Raw genomic sequence first — 22,036 nt, forward strand, 5'->3', positions numbered from 1 at the left:
CTTTTAATAAATATTTTTTTCTAATAATATTTGCAATGATTTGTGATTTTTTAAATAATATTATATTTAATCAAAGATTTTTTTACTATTATTATATTTAATATAAAATTAAAAAATATATTAAGATTTTTTTAAATTATTTCATAATAAAAATAAATTATAAAATAATTTATTAATTTATTAATTTATTTTTAATGCAACTAAATTAATAATAATTCATAAATAAAATAGAGTTATGAAATTATAAATTTAAAAATAAAATATAAAATTAAAATTTTGTCTTAATAATAGAAATAAGAATAAAATAAATAATAATAATAATTTTGTATTTCATTCAACATGAACAAAACAACCAAATGTGAATCATTGAAATGTCTCACTTGTTGTTTTACAACAAAAAATGCACTTATAGTGTCAAAAAATACGTTTGTAGATGAACTAGTATATAAAATTTTAAATAAGTGGAGAAATTATATCTAGTATAGGATACATTGACAAGAAATGAGCTTAATTCAATTGAACACAAGCATATTGTTTAAACTTAGGTATTCTTTGAAAGTACAATCTATTTGCTAAATAAGACATTGAGTGTTAGTTACTACTTCTTTTGTAGTATTGCAAAGATTACCATGCAAAAAAAGAAGAAGAGGATTTAGAATAGTATGTACCAATAAAGAAGCAATATCTCATGGCAACTAAATAACTATTCAATAAGAAAGCAATATCATATTATGTGTTGTCTTGCTTGAAAATGCACTAAGCACTTAGGTGTAAAAGGTAAACGTATATTTTTTAACAAAAAACGGATCTAACATTCCTAATAAAATCTTTAAATTTTTTTAAATGAATCTTAACTATTTTAATCAAATTTTATTCAAATCCTACAAAAAACTTAAAGAGTATTTTAAAAATAAATAAATAAATAAATAAATAAATCATAAAGACTTTCTAAAGAATTCCTAATTAAATTTTGGAATCCTAATAAAATCTTAAATATAGCCTAATTAAATTCTAAATAAATCATAATCAAATTTTAGATAAATCCTAATAAATTGTAATAAATTCTAATAATATTTTTAATAAATTATAATAAATTTAATAAAATATTTAATAAATCTCAATAATTTCTAATAAAATATTAATAAAATATCAATAAATTTCAATCAAATCGTATCCAATTGGTCTTAAAATTTCAATGATTATTTAAAAAAATCATTCATCTTGTTTAAAAATTTGCATACATTTCAATCTACTAGTTAAAAATAAGCAGATAAAATTAAGAAAAGATGAATTTATTAATTAGGATAAAAAGTTCTTAATGTACTTAAGTATTGGCCATCCTCTTTTTTTAACCTTGATGTTAATCTACAAGTATCAATAGCTCCTTATTAAACCAAAATAAATAGTGCATATCAAAAAAGTTTAGAACAACATCTTAAAATAATTTTATTCGTATGCAAAGATATATAGTGAATGAACCATGTCCGAATATAGAATTCTTTTTTTAAAAAAATAAAATTGTACAAAAAAAAATCTAGCAAGCCAACTTGAATTAATAGCAGCATCAAATTATAAGAGTTGACTAGAAGATACATATTATAGCCATAAGGTGTAACTATTAAGATATAGATTAATTGCATCATGTATCAAAAAAAACAAAACAAAACAAAACAAAACAAAATAATAATAATAAAAAAATAAAACAATCAAATCTTCTAATCTTTTTATAAAAAATATTCTTTAAATTTATTATTTTAATTATGAAAGACAACGTAATAATTTATTTTTGCAACTATTAAAAATAATATATTGATTCTTATGTTACAAGGTTTTAAGAGTTTTTATCAAAAATACAACCACAACTCAAGTAAATGTTTAAATCAATATATAAATTTTTTATTAATTTGATTTTTAAAAAAAAATTAAATATTTGAGAATAATCACATGAATAAGGGAAATTTAAAGGATATAACTATAATTTCAAACTTGAGTTAGAATTATCAAAGAAACATCATAATAGTAATAAATACTAAGATTTTATTAAATTAGAGCTAATTCAGGTTGTCAAATTGTTTTATTTTATAATATTTAAGAAAAAAAACTTAGTAGAAGTTATAACTAATATTAAAAGAAGGTTTTCTTACAAAACTTAGTTCATTTAGTTAATTTAATTAAGCCAACTTAATTTAGATAAAGATAAATTTGTTTTTATCTACCAAATATTATTTAGATAAATTGGTCTTACTTACAAAGTATGTTTAATTTTAAATTCTAGAATTTAGGTTCTAAAGACTATAATAAGGTAAAAATAAGAAAATTATTGGAAATTAGTATATTAGCCATTAGGAGTAATTAGTAATATGAAATTCGTAAAGAATTATAATAAGGTTCTATTTTAAATTAACATAAAAGCTAATTAAGTAAATAAAAAGATGATGTTATTTTTTATTTTTTTTCAATATTTAAAAAATTAAAATTGTATAAGAAATAAGGTTTTAAATATATTTTTAAAATAATTTTAAAAAATAAAAATTTATATACAAGATAATTGTTAAAAAGAAGATTAGATTAGATAGATTTTTTTTAAGAAACTAAATAGATATTACATTGGCATTTAGAAAAATAAAATAAAATGAGAGTTTCTTTTACAACCTAAAAGAAATAAAATCTAATAAATATTCTTATTAAGTTTTAAAACATCTAGAATCTTGAAAAAATTTAAATTCTAACACGTAATATTTTTTGAATCTTTCATAATTATTTAAAATTTACTAATATAATTTTATATATTTTTAATATATATATATATATATATATACATACATACTTGTATACAGAATTTTTTGAAATCCCAAAAAAAATTTAAGACTTAGCTGTTCTTTGTACAAACAAAGAAGTAAGACAAGAAATGTTGTAATCTTGCCAACATAAGTTCTAGAAGAATCTAAGTGTGGTCTTGATCTTAATTTTGTATTCAGTCTTGAGTTTTTCTTGTTTCTAATCGAGCATCTTATTACTCTTATATTTTTTTATGACTTTGTTAATAGTCCTTGTTTGTTTGACATTTAATTATTTTAACGTTCTTCTGTAACACGATAGTTTTTTTTTGTTGATTTAATGGTAATTTCATTTTTAGATAAAACACTATATTACAAAATCTAATTTTACTATTTAAATTTAATTTGTGTTATGATGATTTTTAAGAATGACTTAAAATTATAAAATATATTTTTTTGAACTAATTCTCTTATTTTATTAAGAGAAAAATTAAAAACAATGATGTGATTAGAGAATGATAAGTCATGTACAACAAAATGCCAATATTCAAACACATGTATATATTTGAATTTATGAAATTAAAATTGCTTTTAAGATTATTGCCATATCTACACAATTATTCTTTTAATTGTTGCAAAAACACCAGTTGATGCTTTGAAGAATTACTTGAGTGATTGCACTACTTGCTCCATTTGAACTCTTTTCTATTCCTTCAATTAACTAATTTACTATGCTCAAGTTTATTTATCTATTTTGAAAAATAAAACTAAAAAAAAATTAAAAAATCCTCTCTTTTTTGTTTCTTTTTTTTCAAACTATTGTATTTTAGACAGTGGAATTGTACACTTTATTACTCTTAAGTACTTTTCACACTTTTAGAACACAAAACCCTAAACCCTATCACTGAGTACTGTGGTTGTTGGACATTCAATTCAAGAATCTATCTACTAGGGCCACAATAGCCATGGAGTGTGTTTCTAGCAACAATGGCCCCCAGCACCGAGTTAATAAAAATCCACCCACTCTCCGTTGGGTTTGTAAAGAGAGCTGCAAAAATACTTTTTCTTGTACCACTTTCAATTGCCCAGCAGTTGTGAAAGACTTCTCCCCCTCTCAACAATGAGAGCGTACCATATACTCTATTTAACATTCATCCAATGAGATGGATGGATGATGATGAAGGTGGGGGGGGGGGGAGGGATTCTGCCGGTGTCGGCAACGATTCGCCAGAGAAAACAGGCACCTTTAACTCGGCCTTGGAAACGACGACAAGGTGTCTGGATTTGCTCAGTCCAGTCGCTACTCTCGCTGCAGGGATCCGCAGCTGGAGCTCTCTGAGGTGGCTGCAGAAGACGGTGTCCAGCAATGGCACCCACTGACAATGCAGATCCTTGAAGGCCGTGTACCACCATGCTGCAATTTATCACGTCCCCTGCAATCTGTCCATGTCGGTGGAGTTAGAGAATTCGTGGCGTGTCCTGGATCCGTAGGACTATCCTTGGTAAGGGAGCTTGTTTTTATTAGAGATTATAGCTGCCATTGCTGAGGTAAAGCTCCCTGTTAGAAAGCTTGGAGGGTTGAGGCTCTAGAGTGTTGAGTCTTTCTGAGCTGTCGGAGAGTACTTGTGAGCTTTCTTGTAACAATGGAGCTTACCCACTTTTCTTTCTTGAATGTAAAGCTTCGTTCAGCGTTCTGTTGCGACACAACGGTTGGACCCCAGCCCACCATTCAGGTTTCATGGACGAGAACGCGCAGTCTCAGTGAGTGTATTTCATCTTATCCCTTTGACCCCATTCTGATGGTGCCGTTCGATGTGTTTGTATTGTACTGGTTTGCTGAGAAGCTCAAGCTGATTGCCGCTATAGAGAGTTTCCCACCTTTCACGAAAGTACTGTGAATCGAAACCTGTTTCCAGAGCCTTCAGGGAGTCTTGGGTTAGGTTATGTGTTGGGTTTATCTGTGTTTCAATCTGCAGCAATGTGTATGAACGACATAGGACCTGTTTGGCCGGAGTTTTTTGGAATTAGGTGAGACTGCCGAAGAGGCTTGGGGTTAGACTTTTCACATGGTGAAGTTTGCGTCCGTTTGCATCCATGTGAAAGTTTTTTGGTCATTTTGACGCAGAGTCTCTTCTATATCAGATTCGCCCCTAGGCTGGAAGTTTTCCTTAGCATTAATCCTCAAGTCTCGGGAGGACTTTTTTTCTGAGATATTGGTGACTGCGTAGAGACTTCTGTGATTTGGCATAAGGAGCCTGCATTCTTAGCATTTGTGAGATCCATGGAACCGAAAAAATAAAAAGAATTATCTCCTTGAATTTACGAATTAGCACAACTGACAGTATGCAGGCGAACAACCACATGTAGGAAATTATTATTAATAATAATATTAATAATAATAATATTATTATTATTATTATTATTATTATAATGCTGACATTCGTAGCATTGAAGTGCTGTTTATTTACCTCGTCAAACTGCAATGAATAGAGTGAAATTGTGATATTCATTAAGTCGAATAGATTGGATGAAATGTGTTTTCACTTCAAGAAAACTTTGAAGCATGCCATCTTTTCGAGTACTTCAATGTTACTGATGTGAGCTCCTCAACGTTGCACAGGGTCCTGCAGAAGTGGGTAACAGAAAACTTATTTGCATTGTAGTTTGACCCTATTCTCTCCGTCGGAATTTTTTCTAACTCTTTGTAAACTCGTCTCTGTGACAGTTTATTAAAAGCATCATCAAACAAGTGAACGTGACGAACTTTAAATCGACACACCACTTTGAGACAGAAGAAAAATCTGAGGAGCCGGACTGATTAACTGGAGTGCAGCAATGACTTGTATCTGGCCCTATCGTGCTCATGAAACATGTGCAAGATTCACTGCATCTGCAACCAATTGGAAGAGATGTCCAACCAACAGAAAATGAGGTCACTGTCTTGCAGTTTGGAATAGCTAAGAGGAGAGTCAAGCCTAGTAAATTGAGAAGCAGTTGAAATGCCTTTAGTGCGGTATGAAGTGCGTTGCGAGCATAGCTTGGCCAGCCCTGAGCTGTATCGCTTTGTTGGTCAAGATGATTCCCAAGGGCTCCTCGAAGGGGTGGCTATGGCCGGTCTTGTGGGTGTCGTCCGACAGCTGGGCGACCTTACTGAGTGAGTAATTTCAATCTTCCCTCAGTTGCAACTTTTGTGACTACCAATCTACCCAGAGGGATTAGTTTAGGACATCGACAAATCATACATGATGGCTTCGATGAAGTTTAGAACTTGGGAGCCTTGGTGATCTCCCCTGCTAGTTTTCATTTCATTTGATTGTTTGAGCGGCGGTTTGGAGCATGAAGCCGAAGATGCCAAGCTCATATGTTTATTTTCAGCTTTAGATGTTTCCGGCACTGAGTCTATGTCGTCACATTGCTGTATCTGATTACTAACTACCTCAGACAGTGACTGGATTCTCTTTAATTTTTTTCCAAGTTGGAGACTACACCCTCGAAAATTAGCCGGTTGGAGTCCTTGCTTAAAGAACGATAGCTTTATTTTTATTTTAATTTAAATGACGACATTATGGACGCTTCTTTGATCTCAAATTCCTGTTCGGAGTTTGATGATAAAGACGAGCATCAATGCTGCCCCAAATGACACATTAAAGTTTGTTTATTGTTGCAGGCTCGCAACAGGGATATTCCACGACCTTTATGACGATATCATAACTATTGCATCACGAGGCAAAGACTTGAAGGCCCGGGTCGCATGTCTAGAAGCAGATCTATCTCTGGTGGAGAAGGCACTGCATGCGGAAGCAAGTCAGTGTCGATTTGCGTACACTGCAAGTATAATGCATATAACCTACTTTTAACAAATAGTTGCAACTGAATGCTGTATCAGTAGCAACTTGCGGATGGATTAAAAGACAGTTTCCATTTTCAATTTCAGAATTTTGCATATACTACGTGGCGATCTGATGTCACAGCATTGCAGGGTCAAAGTGGCGCGCTCCTCTACCAATGGACCAAAATCTTTATGTGCATGGGAGGCTTCCGCGCTTTATTCGAAATTTCTATGACGACTGTCAATTCCCACCTCGCTTGTTTCTTCTCGACCCGTACGAAGCTCACCTTGAGTACGAATGAGCGTCGCATTGTCCTACTTTGCATGAATATTATTTTTCAAAGCTATATCTATGGAAGATGGACTTGTTGGAGCCTTTAATGATCATACTTGTGCGCACCAGATTTGATGAAGCTGGGCAAGGTGCGTGTTTGAAGAGATACTCTGACCCGACATTTTTTAGGATCACCTGGGCCACCGCCCAGAAAAAAGCAGCTGAGGAAGCGAAACTAGGACGACAAGCCGAACAAGATGTGGGGTGCTTAACCTTCATCTTCCCGCAGTGCCCTCGGACATGTTTTGTTGAAATTTTCAGGTTATGTACAAAATGTAGCTCATTTATCACACATTTCGTAATTTTATCGATACATGCGCCTACCAACATCATACACTAACCTCTCGCCAATTCCTGTCCAGAAGAGGACCAGTGCAAACAAACCCTTCCAGAAGCCTGGACCACTGATTTATCCCAGGTAATTCTCTGAATGTATTTGAGGTTTATGTAATCCTTTCTATTTGCAAAGACTTTTGGTTAATGAAGCTTTGAACATGGTATCGAAAATTTAAAACAGAGATCGGTTATCATCATCTCACTTCGAGAATGTGGAAGGATTTACAAGCGACCTTGCCCCCGACCCTTGTTCACAGCAACTAGACTGGGTGCTCCAGATTCCGATCAAAGGTGACTTGACTCCTGAAAAGACTCGGTCTCTTGCAAAGCATGGATCTCCAGAGGTTAGTTTCCTGAAGCGAGAATTTCCTGAAGAGGATGAAAGCCATGTATCGAACCTGTTCGAAATCACTGCCAAAACTATCGAGGACGCAAAATTGGGACAAAAAAGTCTTGGAGCATATACTGGTGGGGAGTTTTCTGAGCAGGATGAAAGCTGCTACGTGGATGCATCGACAACAACAAGCCGCAACGTCGATTTTGAAGCTCGCTTGCGAAGTCCATTTGATGTACATAATCGGGTGGATTCCAAGCCTGATTCCCATAATCTGGTTGCGCCAGATCCCGAACAGGTGGCGTTTTTTAATCCCTCTGTGTTGAGGGTAAATGTGAAATACAACTGTCACAAACTACCACCTCAGGGAATTGTCAAACTTAACCAGAGCAACGATTTGAATATAAGACCATGCCCTGAGGAGCACCAGAAGCCCAAGTTTCATTTTGAAGATCCCGATTCGCCTTTAGAATGTGAAGCATCTACTGAAATTACCACTGTCCAGCATGGCAACGATAATCCCCAAGAGGCCTATTGTTCTTCTGAAGGGGCCGGAAATGAACTGAATATCACAAGCTGTACCAATGGAGAGACACGGAATCTTGTTGAGAATGTTCACAAGAGTTCTCCAAAACTTGTAAAGCTTCGTCATAAGCCTCCCGAGAAGCCTCTCTACCAATCTCATCCTTCGATATCGCTTCAGGATGTTCAAAATGCACCAACACGAGTTCAAGTTCGAGAGCAGGGAGTTTCTGCAGAGGGTAGCGGTCAGTTTTTTAAGCCAGACCATGAAGTTCTTCGTGCCCTAAGACAGCACAGCCAATTGATCTTGGCTAGAACAGACCGAATTGTGTCTATTCCCAACAGCAGCTCTATATGTGCCAGGGACAGTGACTTACGGTTGGCAACATGTAGCATTTCGTCACGAGTCTCGCCCCTGGAACTTAACAGTGGCATAGATTTCACGGGTTGTGTCGAAGGTAGTATGTCGGAAGATGGGTTACATTCTCAGGAGATTCAAAGCTTGCGTGGAATAGTTCCGCATGGAGAAGCTCATGTGGAACAGAAAGTGCAAATGTCTTGCCGAACAGGCCATAACGATTTGTTCTGCGCTTCTTCATCAAATGTCTCAAACTCCTACTCGAACATTGCCTCGTCTTCTGCAGTAGAAGATGATGGATACACTTCGTCCGCGAGTGAATCATCCATGAAGGGCACTAATGTCTCTGCTCTCTTGTCGCCGCCTGATTCACCACCACGAAAACATTGCGTGATGATGGGCTCGGCCAACTCCTACAGCGCCAACTCCCAGTTAGGCAGGGATGGTCCAAAAGCTCCTATAATAACTCCTTCCCTCTCGAGGTCACCGACAGAGTCAAGATCCTCGTCAATGAAACACGAGCCTCTTGGGAGCGTCGTTGATGAATTATTTGGGACCCACTTCGAGGAAGCAAGCCTTTCTCAACTTCTACCTGAGGGAGATGTTGGTTCTTTGTCACCTCAAGCTAGTGATGGTCCCGTTGCAGATTGGTCACATGTTCCAAGTGAGTCCCAATGTCGCATTTGAAATTCTTCTTCTTCTTCTTCTTCTGCTGCTGCCGCTGCTGCTAATTTTATCGAAGTTTATTGACGTTCATCTTTGAAATGTTTTGACCAGTCGCCCAGTCCCTTAAATCCAACTTCAAGACCAAGAACGAGGAGTGACCTATCTGAATCCAACCTCACACCCACTTCGCCTGCTATTCGAAAGGTGAGTCACTCGGTTTCTACTTCGGGTGTGCATTTCAGATGTGCACAATAACAACTCGTGTCATGTAAACTACCAGGCAGAGGAGACGTTGATTCTGGTTCACAAAGTGACTGAGTGTCTTTGTTTCTAGAAGCCAGTCTTGAACAGTGCAACTACCATTGACATCTCCCACCTTTCTGTCCCCGTTTATTTACAGCCTGCGACAGTTGGAAGCGACGACGAATCAGGAAACACCACCGCAGGTTGGAGCACATGACCCAATTACCAGCTCCCACTTGTCGACAACCTGGAGGGTGGTGGCTGATCAATATTGAACTGACGGTCCGAATCCGGAGATTTCGAAGGCTCGGTCGTTGCAAAGGAAACCCATTTACTGCCACCGAAAGCATGACCCGATCTCTGATGCAAAGGCTGGATTCACTTTAGAGGGAACGGAGGGCCAACGACGGAGGACGATGCCTGCGGAGACACAAGACGAGGGGACCTGTCAGCAGGGAAGCCCTGCCCACATGTATAAGATGCGTTTCGAACCTGCGACGTCGCGGTCAACGGCGAAGAGCTTAACAATCAAAAACTAATCAGGGTATTTTCAGACTTTAATAATTTGAAATATTCTCATTGCCTACTACAATCATACGAACTCTTCTATCATGACGCTGAATTACAGATTCAGAGTATAATTTCTTAGGTCTTCTTTTAAGAATGTGATATAACCACGATATTGTGATATTGATTCATTTAAAATATGTATGGTAATTCAATTTAAATTGCATTTATTTTGGTATGGAAATTGGTGTATTTTTATTAAATTAAGTAAGTAGAAAAACATTTGTTTCATATGTTGTTCCGGTTCTTCAAGTAAGAACTTCAACTCCCTTTTTATTATCTTTTTTCTTATACATACTTTTCTTTTCAAAATTGATTTAAATTAAATCAAACATAGTAAATCTTTATTTTATAAAGTTTAGTTGATGTAATAACTTAACAATTTCAATTTTTTTAATCTTTTATACAATTATTGTTGTGTATGAAAACAAAAAATATGATATTTTAATAATAATAATAATAATAATAATAAATATTTACATCTTTAAAATTAAATAACTTTAAAATAAATGATACAAAAAAAATAATGCATTTGTTAGGATAATATATTTAGGAGAATGTTAAATAGATCCATGCTTTTACAAAATAGATCCACCCTTGATGAAGAATATAATAATTGTAATAAAAGTGATTGGTTTTAATTGGTTGTAGATCTAATAATGGAAAAATAAATCCATTTTTTTTTTTTTTCATGATGGTTATGATAGATGAAACTATTTGACAATCCTCTATATTTAAATGAAGTATGCATACTTACAGATGCATACCTTCAAAAAATAGCATTCTACCACATCAAGTTATCAAATGGCTAAATAAGATATAATTTTTGTATTGAAGTTTTAATTGGATTCATAAGCACAAAATTAAAAATAAAATCCTACCAAAGTCTTTAAAGTTTGTATCTAAATTAATTTTATCTATAGATATTACTTGCTTTATTTCTATATTTGCTAATTTCATTCAACTACAACTATTGCATGTATTTTTTTGCATTTATTATCTTCAAAATTTAATTATATTATTAATTTTTTTAAAAATTAACAATAAAATTTAGTAAATTTTATTGTTGATCTTTTAAAAATATATATCTATCAATTTAAATACATCTATCAACTTTTTAAATTCTAATATGTGATTTAAAAAATAAATAAATATTTTTTCTTTTAAAGTAGTACAATAAAAATATCTTTATTTAATAAAGATCTTAAATAAATGAATCTTTAATGTATGGATTCTTATATTGTTTTGTGTATTGCAAGTTGAGTACAATCCATTATTTCATCCCACCCACAAGAAACACCCAAAGCATTGTTAGTCCCAACCACACTTCTCAAGAAAATTTGTGTTTCAAAATTCAAATGTCTATTGGCGTTTCTATACAACCTTCAAAACTTGCTCAAACAAAAGTATTTTCAAGTAGTTTTTATTTTTTATTTTTTATGTTTATCTTTTATATTTAAATTAATTCATAATTAAAAATAATTATTTAATTATAATTTATTTTTTGTAGTGCATCTTATGAATTTCCTATTTATGATTTTTATTTTTATTCAAGATTATTATATACATATGAACTTTAAAAAAAAAAATACTTACAATAATTGTTATGAAAATTATGCTCATACAAAATACAAATTATCTTTATTGATTTAAGCATCTGCATTTGAAAATCAACATCTATATTAGGCATATTTCTTTTATATTGTGTATTCATATCATGTACAAAAAACAATTATTAATTTGTTTAACATTGGGATCCATGTTTGGATTAATGAGATGCATATGTTTACTTTGAATGATAAGAAGGATAATATGGTTTATAAAAAACGAATTAATATTTTGTATTACTTAAATGCAGCAAAGTATTGGAATGATTTGAATTGAGGTTTTAAAGTACCCCTTGTCACTCCACAATATATGTTTCTTAATATATATATATATATATATATCCAACTATTATTTGATGATTGCGATTCCATTGAAAAAAATTATGAAAATTATAAAAATAAAATAAAATCTATATACAAATGATTCAATCACTTAGATTGATTGAATAGATGATGAAGAAAATTTCAGGTCACTAGAATATGCTATTCACTTTAGAAATTGTTCCACTACGATGAACTCGAAAATTATTCTCATGAAATATTCAATCTTAGCACGATATTCAATTCTATAGACGCGGTAAAATTTGCTGGACACCACTCTAATCTACAAACTAGACTATATAAAGCACTTATATGTATTCACAAAAGATTTCCATGAACACAAGATATTTAGAACATACGAAATGGCATACGGAATAATTGCTCGAAGTACGTGATGAACTCTGTTCCCTGACCCAGAAGAAGAGCATCAGGAGCGCGGGGAACGGGGCCAATCACAGCGAACGACGAGATTCACTGAAGCGAGCGGCGAGGGAACAAGTAGGGCATGAGCAACTGGGAGAGTCACCGGCAAAAAGACGGTGAGTGAGTAGATGTGCGGCGGGTGAGGCCCTTCCAGCGCAGCCAAGGGCGCTGGCCACCCACAGTATCCGGTTCTCCAGTGGACTCTTTCGGAGTTTCATCTCGGAGGCCACCGGATACTCCAGGGATTCCCTTCGGCACCTGTGACGGGCTGCCATCTACTCGCCCGGCCGGGGGAGCGACAAGCAGCCCATTTGACCCCTAAACTGGAAGATCTGCACCTCTTCTCCGTCGTCTTCTTCCTTCCTGCTCATCCTGCTCTCCCAGCAGCAGCAGGCACCACCTTCATCGCCGCCGCGCTCCGTCTTGCCCTGTGTGTCAGGGTTCCCCCGTATGTTTTCTCGACCTCTGTGAACCCAACTTGTTTGTCGATGCAGTTGGCCGAGTTTTTTCTGGGTTTTCGAGACGATGCTTGATATCTTCATAGGTGGTTCATGGTCAAAAGCTCGATTTTAGCTTAACCTGGGTGTTCACGGTCACTCTGCGTGACTAGTCGCCAGGATCTTCGTCTATCGTCGCGTGAGTCTGGCAATGTATGCCTGCTTCCTTAGAATTATTTGTTGTTGAGTCTCCACTTTTGCTGTCCTCACCACTGGTATTCTGCCCTTGGCTTGACTCCGTGCTGGCTTGATCGAATGTGGGTCACAAAGTTGCGGCACCTCAGAGTTATACTGTGAGATCCCCTGGAATAATGTGGCGATTTGAGCTCGCACTAGAATCCTAACCAATTTATCTCGCTCTAACCCTATGAACTACATTCCAGTGTATCTTTGTCTCTGTATCGATTAATTTATATTGTCAGTAACTAGTGGCTCAAGTTTCCCCTACTAGCCTGTGTGTTCTTCGATTGTATCCGAGTGTTCTAGACACAAAGTTTGAAGTTCCCTTAAAAGCTTCTACTATGTCGAAATCAACCCCTAATGTCAGGTGCACAACCCAGAGTAACGACTGCGCTTTGTAGGAGAGGTTCAGTGTCTTCAAAAACTAAACTCGCATTGAAGAACTTTCTTTGTTCAAATTCTGTTTGCTTATCTCAATCAGGATCTGAAGTGAGTTCGTGGTTAGCGCAGGGACTGAGCATCTACGACAATGGCTGACCAGCGTTGCCCCAGCGTAGTGAGCAAGATGGGAGGGACGTCATACCTGGGATCCAGGTTGGCACCTGGCCGCGCCATGTACCCCGCGTCGGAGATGAGCACTCCGTTCGCGGCCGCTGCCAAGCTGGGTGCGATGCCCAGGCAGACGGGGCTGAGCTCCCTGTGCCCCATCGACGTGACCGGCGGGAGGAACATGTCGAGCCAGGTGTTCGTTCCGGCCGCGAACGAGAAGACGTTCGCGTCGTTCATGACCGACTTTCTGATGGGCGGTGTGTCGGCCGCGGTGTCGAAGACGGCCGCTGCGCCCATCGAGCGCGTGAAGCTGCTGATCCAGAACCAGGACGAGATGCTGAAGTCGGGGCGTCTGTCGCACCCGTACAAGGGCATCGGCGAGTGCTTCAGCCGAACGGTGAAGGACGAGGGAATGATGTCGTTGTGGCGTGGAAACACGGCGAATGTGATCAGATACTTTCCGACGCAGGCACTGAACTTCGCGTTCAAGGACTACTTCAAGTCGCTGTTCGGGTACAAGAAGGACAAGGACGGGTATTGGAAGTGGTTCGCGGGTAACTTGGCGTCGGGAGGTGCTGCGGGAGCGTCGTCTCTGCTGTTCGTGTACTCTCTGGACTACGCGCGTACCCGATTGGCGAACGACGCGAAGTCGTCGAAGAAGGGAGGAGGCGAGAGGCAGTTCAACGGGCTGGTGGACGTGTACAAGAAGACGTTGGCGACGGACGGAATCGCGGGGCTGTACAGAGGGTTCGCGATCTCTTGCGCGGGTATCATCGTGTACAGGGGTCTGTACTTCGGAATTTACGACTCGCTGAAGCCGGTGGTGTTGGTGGGCAACCTGGAGGTGAGAGGAGGATTGCCGATGCCTGAGCTCTCGTGTTTTTTTTTTATTTATTTTTTTATTTTTTTATTTTTTTATTGTGGGGAGGGGCGGGGGTGAGGATTTTGTGTGGGATTGGGATGGGGTTGGGTGATTGGGGAGGGGAGAGCAGCGAAGAAGGCAAGTGATGTTTTGGTAAAAGGGTGAAGTGGGACGAAGTGGCAGATATGTTGGGTGCATGGGAGTGTGGCTTGGGAGGACAGAGAATGGGACTGACGGGTCTGGAATGGACTTGCAGGGCAATTTCTTGGCGAGTTTCTTGTTGGGATGGGGAATCACGATCGGAGCGGGTCTGGCGTCGTACCCCATCGACACGGTTCGGCGTAGGATGATGATGACCTCCGGAGAGGCAGTGAAGTACAACGGGTCGATGGACGCGTTCAAGCAGATTTTGGCGAAGGAGGGAGCGAAGTCGTTGTTCAAGGGCGCTGGTGCGAACATCCTTCGTGCGGTGGCTGGAGCCGGAGTGTTGTCGGGATACGATCAGTTGCAGATCTTGCTTCTGGGCAAGGCCTACTCTGGAGGCAGCGGCTGAGTGCTTCGTAGCGGATTATGAAGAGAATTTTGTTGCCCTGGTCAATCTTTAATTTAGCACTTTCTTTTTTGTAGTGTAACTTTTTGAGTTCTTTCGCGTTCTGACTATCATAGTGCACATGCGTATAGTGCGCTGAGCTGGTTATCGTGTTAGTTTTGTGTCTTCGAATTAACTTCGAGATTACTCAACTTAGGCGCCATAATGTGCTTATTTACAACTCTTATGAAGCAAGAATTGCTGGCTTCTGGTTCGTCCATTGTGCTCTCTTTTTATCTTCATTTAATATCATTCTATACACCTCAACAAATAAAAACAAATTTTCTAAATTGTCATCTGCAATAAAAGTAATACGTTTATTTGTAAGTTCTCAAAAACAGGAACATGAAACGTCCAACTTGTTTTCATGATAATTTGGCACGAACTCTGTTACATTTGTCAACAATGAATTGCTGATGGAATAAAATGTTTCAACGAGCCTACTCGCTGGTGAAATTTACGAAAATTGTACATCTGATATGAGAGTTTATATATACATGTATATATAGATTATACATTATTTATTGAGTCATTTGGTATGAAACCTAGTTGTTTAGAGAACAATCTCATTATCAACGCTAACTTTAACATAGACGAGAAAAACATAAGTGAAAACAATGTTGTTTTAGTTAAATAGTAAATAGCTAGGTCAATAGCCCCTTATACTGCATGGACACCCCCATGCCAAGTATCTTACTGTTCACAAAATAAAGCTCTTGTCTGTATTGAAATAATTTAGGCTAAATCTACAATAAAATATTCTTTAAACAAGACTAACAAGATTTTAAAAGTGATTGACAGAATGTCATGAAATGTATTATAATTGGTTATAGACTTAATCAATGAAAAAAATCGAAAAAAAGAAGAAGTTTCAGAAGTCATGCACCCATATCTTTTACTGTAAATTCACCCTGATTTTTTTTTTTGCACAAATAAGAGTTTGAATGTGTAAATGAGGGATGTGAGGCTTGGGGAAGGGAGAAAGGAAAGCTGGACACATTTTTGCAATTAGATGGAACTTCTTTTTGTAGAGTTGTCAAAGGGATGTCTCCTAAGCAGTTTGGGAGTGTGTCCTTAATTGTGCTCTAATTCATTTCTAAGTATATAGCCAAGAGTATCTCCAATTTTGTAAAATAGGTATTTAATTTGCACTTTGATATTTTTACCTCATTTTTTTGTCATTTGTACAAGTCTACAAACATGGATGTTGAATAGTTATTTAAAATTTTGTGAGCAACTTAGTGACATGCAACAAATTGTCAAAAGTTCCTAAAATACTGATAGTAAGGATGCAAGGTTAAAAAATTAAGATTTAAAAAAAAAAAAAAAAAAAAAAAAAAAAAAAAAAACACACAAAACACAAAACACAAAACAAAAACTAAAAATATAAAATTATTTTTAATTAGTTAAACAAAGTTAAGAGTTTGAGATTTATTAATATATTCTAATGCAAGGAGCCATTTGATATTTCTGTTCTTCTAATACCAAATACCAACCAAATTCCTATTCTACTACAATTGTACATCACTTCTTATTCTAAGCTTACTTTTATGTTACTTATTTATTTCTTCTTGTATAAAAAGTATTAAAAATGTAACCATTAAAGAGATAATGGTAAAGATTAAAATAAAATAGTAGGTTTATAAAAACTAGTTTCTACAATTAGTTTCTATAATTAATTTGTAATATCTTGAATTTTGTTATTTTGCAATATTCTCATCTTTTACAATGATGTTTGAAAAAAATTTAATATCATTACAATAAGACTAAATCAAAAAAATAAATAACATTTTCTTTAGTTTATACACTTTTACTCTTTTATAATATTTTTATTATTTTTTATAATTTTAAAATTATTTATTTTTATTTTCTTAAACTTATCAATCATGCTTGTCTATAATTTTGGCCAAATATCTTTCAATACTAAATTATAAATATATAGTATATCTAAATCTGTTGATAAATTCTTTAAAAGTTGATTAGGTTATTTAACAAGTCTTGTTTCAATCACTTGTAATTTTCTTTTATCACACCATACATGTAATTCATAAATATGTAACAAAATTGATAATTCATAAAGCATTAGTCTATATATATATATATATATATAATTTGGCATTCAAATACAAATCTATTATTAACTTATATCAAAATTTTATTTATTTTTAGTCAAATCCCATTAGAACAAAACTTATAGATTTGAACTCATTTATGGAAATCTCTTGCATCTTTTGTGACCCAAAGACCTCATTCTATAACTTTATCCAACTTTATACCTACTCTATTATTGTTGGTGTTCAAAGTAATCTTTTCATAAACTTTATTTTGGGATAAAATAGTTTTTTTATAGCATGAGTTTATCTTAATAAAAATAAAAATAAAAATACCCATAAATGTACATAAGATTATTAATGGTGTTATTTTAATGTTCATTATATCCACATTTTAATACCTTATTTTTTAAAAAAAATCTATAAATGCTTGGAAAAAATAAAAAATAAAATAAAAAGTAAAAATATGGTCTTTGCAATTCTTTTTTGTATACCAAAACAAATGACTTTTTTGCCTCTTAGTTCTTGTCGAACTACTCTGAAATTCAATATGGTTAAGCAAAATTATTGCATAAATGTTGCATTTAAATATCGTAATGTTGATCTTTCTTCTTCTCTTGATACAAATTGACTTGTCTTTTTTTAAAAAAAAAAATCTAAGATATAACTTTTCTTGTGCATAGAGGTTACAACCATATTCTTTATTATTAGAAATAAAATCAACATATTAAAAGAAATTAATCTTTGTAATTTATTATACAAATATTTATTCGTATAAATAGATGCAATTAATAAAAAGTAACACTTGACATATTTTAACTTCTTTTACAATAAATCATTAATATTTTCATTTAAAATTCTTCTGAAAATTTAAATTGTTGAATATTCATTTACACTTGTATTGCTGGAAACAATTATGGAGGTACAATTTTTTTAATCGGAAGTATTTACAATTATTTAAACAAAATATGATGATCAAATAACAATAATAATAATAATCTTAATATCAAGAAAAATCAATTAATTGCAAATGCACACAACAAAAAATAATCTTAACATTGGAAACGTTGTAAATATTTATAAAACAAATGCATGAATCTTTTTAGAGTACAATTCAATGGCGAGCCAAAAGAAAGCTCTGAGTCCAAAAATCAACTCGTTCACAATGCAAAAATTGAGAGTTAGGACTCAAAAAAGAAATAACTAGGGAGCCACGTCATACGTTGTTATTGGCGCACAAAGAATGAGAAATAATGGAAATTATATTGCATTAAACTCCCCTCACTTCATAAAATGTGCCATCACCAACCTTAAAACAGAAACTATGGGAGAAACAGTGACACCAAATGTACATGTACGAGGATAATACGAAACGAGCAGAAGGTAATAATGTATCCTTCTCATCCGTCTGGAAATTATTCAAACTTCCAGTCCGAATTACCAGAATTCATGGATTTGATCTGTCACAGAAATTCCGAATTAATTAAAAGATCGACTCAGTGACACGGATTGCATTTTAGAAATATCTAAGGTCAAGTTCCATTTCCACTGATCCCCACTTCGTCCATTCGAACAACAGCATCCTTGTCAAGGTGAAGAGATTTGAGGCATGAACAAGACAATGTCATAAGACAAATCCACTCACTGAGAGGAATTTACTCCACTGGTGTAGCATTACGAACGCCGCCGTCGCTTGAAAGCGAGTGCTACCACATGCCGTAAAAATGCCAAATGCTCGACAATCAACAACAAGTACACAACAATCCAACATCAAAAATAAAAGAAGAGGATTCAAAGCCCGAAAAATAATCAACATGACCACTGCAAGGTTCAGTAACCAAAGAGAAAGCCGCGAGCCACATAGAATTTTGCCCAAAAATAAAACGGTACATCTGAAGCAACAAAACTAATATTATTTTGTAAGATGCCCCATGCAGGAGAGCACAAACCTACAAGCAACAAAATACCGTCATCAATGCAGACAAATACGAAGTCTCCATTCATCTAAAATTTCCAGCACAAAGAAGACCAGGGCAACAAAATTCTCTTCATAATCCGCTACGAAGCACTCAGCCGCTGCCTCCAGAGTAGGCCTTGCCCAGAAGCAAGATCTGCAACTGATCGTATCCCGACAACACTCCGGCTCCAGCCACCGCACGAAGGATGTTCGCACCAGCGCCCTTGAACAACGACTTCGCTCCCTCCTTCGCCAAAATCTGCTTGAACGCGTCCATCGACCCGTTGTACTTCACTGCCTCTCCGGAGGTCATCATCATCCTACGCCGAACCGTGTCGATGGGGTACGACGCCAGACCCGCTCCGATCGTGATTCCCCATCCCAACAAGAAACTCGCCAAGAAATTGCCCTGCAAGTCCATTCCAGACCCGTCAGTCCCATTCTCTGTCCTCCCAAGCCACACTCCCATGCACCCAACATATCTGCCACTTCGTCCCACTTCACCCTTTTACCAAAACATCACTTGCCTTCTTCGCTGCTCTCCCCTCCCCAATCACCCAACCCCATCCCAATCCCACACAAAATCCTCACCCCCGCCCCTCCCCACAATAAAAAAATAAAAAAATAAAAAAATAAATAAAAAAAAAACACGAGAGCTCAGGCATCGGCAATCCTCCTCTCACCTCCAGGTTGCCCACCAACACCACCGGCTTCAGCGAGTCGTAAATTCCGAAGTACAGACCCCTGTACACGATGATACCCGCGCAAGAGATCGCGAACCCTCTGTACAGCCCCGCGATTCCGTCCGTCGCCAACGTCTTCTTGTACACGTCCACCAGCCCGTTGAACTGCCTCTCGCCTCCTCCCTTCTTCGACGACTTCGCGTCGTTCGCCAATCGGGTACGCGCGTAGTCCAGAGAGTACACGAACAGCAGAGACGACGCTCCCGCAGCACCTCCCGACGCCAAGTTACCCGCGAACCACTTCCAATACCCGTCCTTGTCCTTCTTGTACCCGAACAGCGACTTGAAGTAGTCCTTGAACGCGAAGTTCAGTGCCTGCGTCGGAAAGTATCTGATCACATTCGCCGTGTTTCCACGCCACAACGACATCATTCCCTCGTCCTTCACCGTTCGGCTGAAGCACTCGCCGATGCCCTTGTACGGGTGCGACAGACGCCCCGACTTCAGCATCTCGTCCTGGTTCTGGATCAGCAGCTTCACGCGCTCGATGGGCGCAGCGGCCGTCTTCGACACCGCGGCCGACACACCGCCCATCAGAAAGTCGGTCATGAACGACGCGAACGTCTTCTCGTTCGCGGCCGGAACGAACACCTGGCTCGACATGTTCCTCCCGCCGGTCACGTCGATGGGGCACAGGGAGCTCAGCCCCGTCTGCCTGGGCATCGCACCCAGCTTGGCAGCGGCCGCGAACGGAGTGCTCATCTCCGACGCGGGGTACATGGCGCGGCCAGGTGCCAACCTGGATCCCAGGTATGACGTCCCTCCCATCTTGCTCACTACGCTGGGGCAACGCTGGTCAGCCATTGTCGTAGATGCTCAGTCCCTGCGCTAACCACGAACTCACTTCAGATCCTACCTTGTATATCTTGCTCCAAATATTAGAAAAGGAAATCTGTTGTAAAAATGCTTGCATCAAATAGTCCCGACTACCGATCCTAGTTACAAAGGAAGGGTGCAAGTAGATCGTATGTCGACATGCATGCTATGAGAAGTACATAAGACGAATTTTCAAAGTATTCGCATTGTAACTACGTATTACAGAATCAAGCACCGATGTTACACATCAAGAAGCATGGAGATCTCAACACTCTTGGTAATAACCAAACAAAAATTCGACATTTTTAAGAGATGTAAAGCAGAGCAGAAAACCGCTGATTCTCTCCAAATAAGATACACCGAGAAACAAATCCAATTCCCAACATTGAACTTAAGTTTTCCTAAGCACATCTCGAATCACATTGCGCGTGCGCCCCATCAGACACAGTGCCCGCCAAAGTCATTATCACTGCAAGAAAATGACTCCACCTGAACATAGAAAACCTAATCATTCAACAACACAACATCAAGTGCTAACATCCAGACTACGGCTGCTCTATAATCCACATACCCGCAGTCGTTTCACACAGCACTCCACGCCACCCTAAAACAACCAGACGCTGTTAGATCACATTCTAAATAACCCCCAACCATATAAAAATGCCACACTGAAAACCAACTTCACATTACAAGCTGCGATACTGGCAGCTACTGTCACAGATTAATTAAAGGATATGACAAACCTGTAAGACGTGTAGCTAAACAGACTCCGGAACCCCTACAAACCTTAAGGAATGACGAAACCCCAGCATCGTCCCGATCGTGTTTACCAAGAAGAAGCATGGATTGAGACTGAAAGAGCAGAAAATGCAAGAGAAGGAGATCAGGGGGGGAGTAGTACTGGCACGCCCTGCGAAGAGGGGCGAAATGGGTCAGCGGCGGTGATGGAGCGCGCGCACGGAGAGCAGCACAAGAAGCAACACGAGGAGGGCTTGGCAAGCGTAAATGCTGCGAGATCAAAGCCCTCGTTGGGCCTCGTTCCCCGGCGCCGCCCCCTCGTGCTCGGCTCTGGTCGGATCCGACGCCGGTTGCCGGTTTCCGGTTCCACATCGGCTGCGGGGCGACAGGCTTAACCGGCGTATCTGGTCGTCTTCCTCTCGCCGCGGGTACGTGGCGGTGACTTCCGGGACACCTGAGACATGTGGAAAGATCAGTGATATGTTAATTTAGAAATGGGCTTGTTTCCTTCCCCACGACCGTAACTTACTCCCAATTTAATCAAGGGTTCTCCATTCTTCATTCATTAACCTATTCTCCTTCTCTTGGGTTTTTTTTTATATGTATAAGCTTAATTACAAGTACTATTTACATTATTGATGCAAGATATTGCCACAAAGGCTCCTAGAAAGACAATAGGATAAAGCCCATTTATATTAGTATACAGTAGAATTGAGGAAGAAGGCTCATTAAATGAT

At 37.3% G+C, this 22,036-nt stretch overlaps 3 protein-coding genes across 18 annotated transcripts; 2 read left to right on the top strand and 1 right to left on the bottom strand.

Annotated features, from left to right (window-relative positions):
• Positions 1 to 4,051: 4,051 nt before the first annotated feature.
• LOC112291541 (uncharacterized) lies at positions 4,052 to 10,133 on the top strand. 8 transcript variants are annotated; one of them, XM_090256075.1, is made up of 10 exons: positions 4,052 to 4,279; positions 4,457 to 4,544; positions 5,503 to 5,931; positions 6,445 to 6,608; positions 6,757 to 6,898; positions 7,010 to 7,139; positions 7,303 to 7,358; positions 7,458 to 9,154; positions 9,268 to 9,360; positions 9,557 to 10,133. In XM_090256075.1, the coding sequence occupies exons 3-9, from the start codon at positions 5,777 to 5,779 to the stop codon at positions 9,312 to 9,314; spliced, it is 2,391 nt and encodes a 796-aa protein (XP_090112201.1). In that variant the 5' UTR covers positions 4,052 to 4,279; positions 4,457 to 4,544; positions 5,503 to 5,776; the 3' UTR covers positions 9,315 to 9,360; positions 9,557 to 10,133. The 8 variants fall into 8 exon arrangements, with proteins under 8 accessions (XP_090112201.1, XP_090112199.1, XP_073394813.1 ...); XM_090256073.1 differs by having other exon boundaries at positions 4,457 to 4,538; XM_073538712.2 differs by lacking the exon at positions 4,052 to 4,279 and having other exon boundaries at positions 4,300 to 4,538; positions 6,445 to 6,581.
• Positions 10,134 to 12,679: 2,546 nt separating this feature from the next.
• LOC112291543 (ADP/ATP translocase) lies at positions 12,680 to 15,208 on the top strand. 4 transcript variants are annotated; one of them, XM_090256076.1, is made up of 3 exons: positions 12,680 to 12,967; positions 13,500 to 14,387; positions 14,662 to 15,208. In XM_090256076.1, exons 2-3 carry the CDS (start codon positions 13,524 to 13,526, stop codon positions 14,956 to 14,958), a joined length of 1,161 nt encoding a protein of 386 aa, XP_090112202.1. In that variant the 5' UTR covers positions 12,680 to 12,967; positions 13,500 to 13,523; the 3' UTR covers positions 14,959 to 15,208. The 4 variants fall into 4 exon arrangements, with proteins under 4 accessions (XP_090112202.1, XP_073394814.1, XP_024394881.1 ...); XM_073538713.2 differs by having other exon boundaries at positions 13,505 to 14,387; XM_024539113.3 differs by having other exon boundaries at positions 12,680 to 12,765.
• Positions 15,209 to 18,879: 3,671 nt separating this feature from the next.
• On the bottom strand, positions 18,880 to 21,559 carry LOC112291542 (ADP/ATP translocase). 6 transcript variants are annotated; one of them, XM_024539104.3, is made up of 4 exons: positions 21,463 to 21,559; positions 21,133 to 21,165; positions 19,686 to 20,568; positions 18,880 to 19,411 (listed from the first exon to the last, which is right to left on the bottom strand). In XM_024539104.3, the coding sequence occupies exons 3-4, from the start codon at positions 20,547 to 20,549 to the stop codon at positions 19,115 to 19,117; spliced, it is 1,161 nt and encodes a 386-aa protein (XP_024394872.1). In that variant the 5' UTR covers positions 20,550 to 20,568; positions 21,133 to 21,165; positions 21,463 to 21,559; the 3' UTR covers positions 18,880 to 19,114. The 6 variants fall into 6 exon arrangements, with proteins under 6 accessions (XP_024394872.1, XP_024394875.1, XP_024394873.1 ...); XM_024539107.3 differs by having other exon boundaries at positions 19,686 to 20,573; XM_024539105.3 differs by having other exon boundaries at positions 21,305 to 21,559.
• Between the last annotated feature and the right edge of the window lie 477 nt (positions 21,560 to 22,036).

The sequence above is a fragment of the Physcomitrium patens genome, chromosome 14 (assembly GCF_059467195.1).
Source record: "Physcomitrium patens ecotype Gransden chromosome 14, ASM5946719v1, whole genome shotgun sequence".
NCBI classification, from domain to species: domain Eukaryota; kingdom Viridiplantae; phylum Streptophyta; class Bryopsida; order Funariales; family Funariaceae; genus Physcomitrium; species Physcomitrium patens.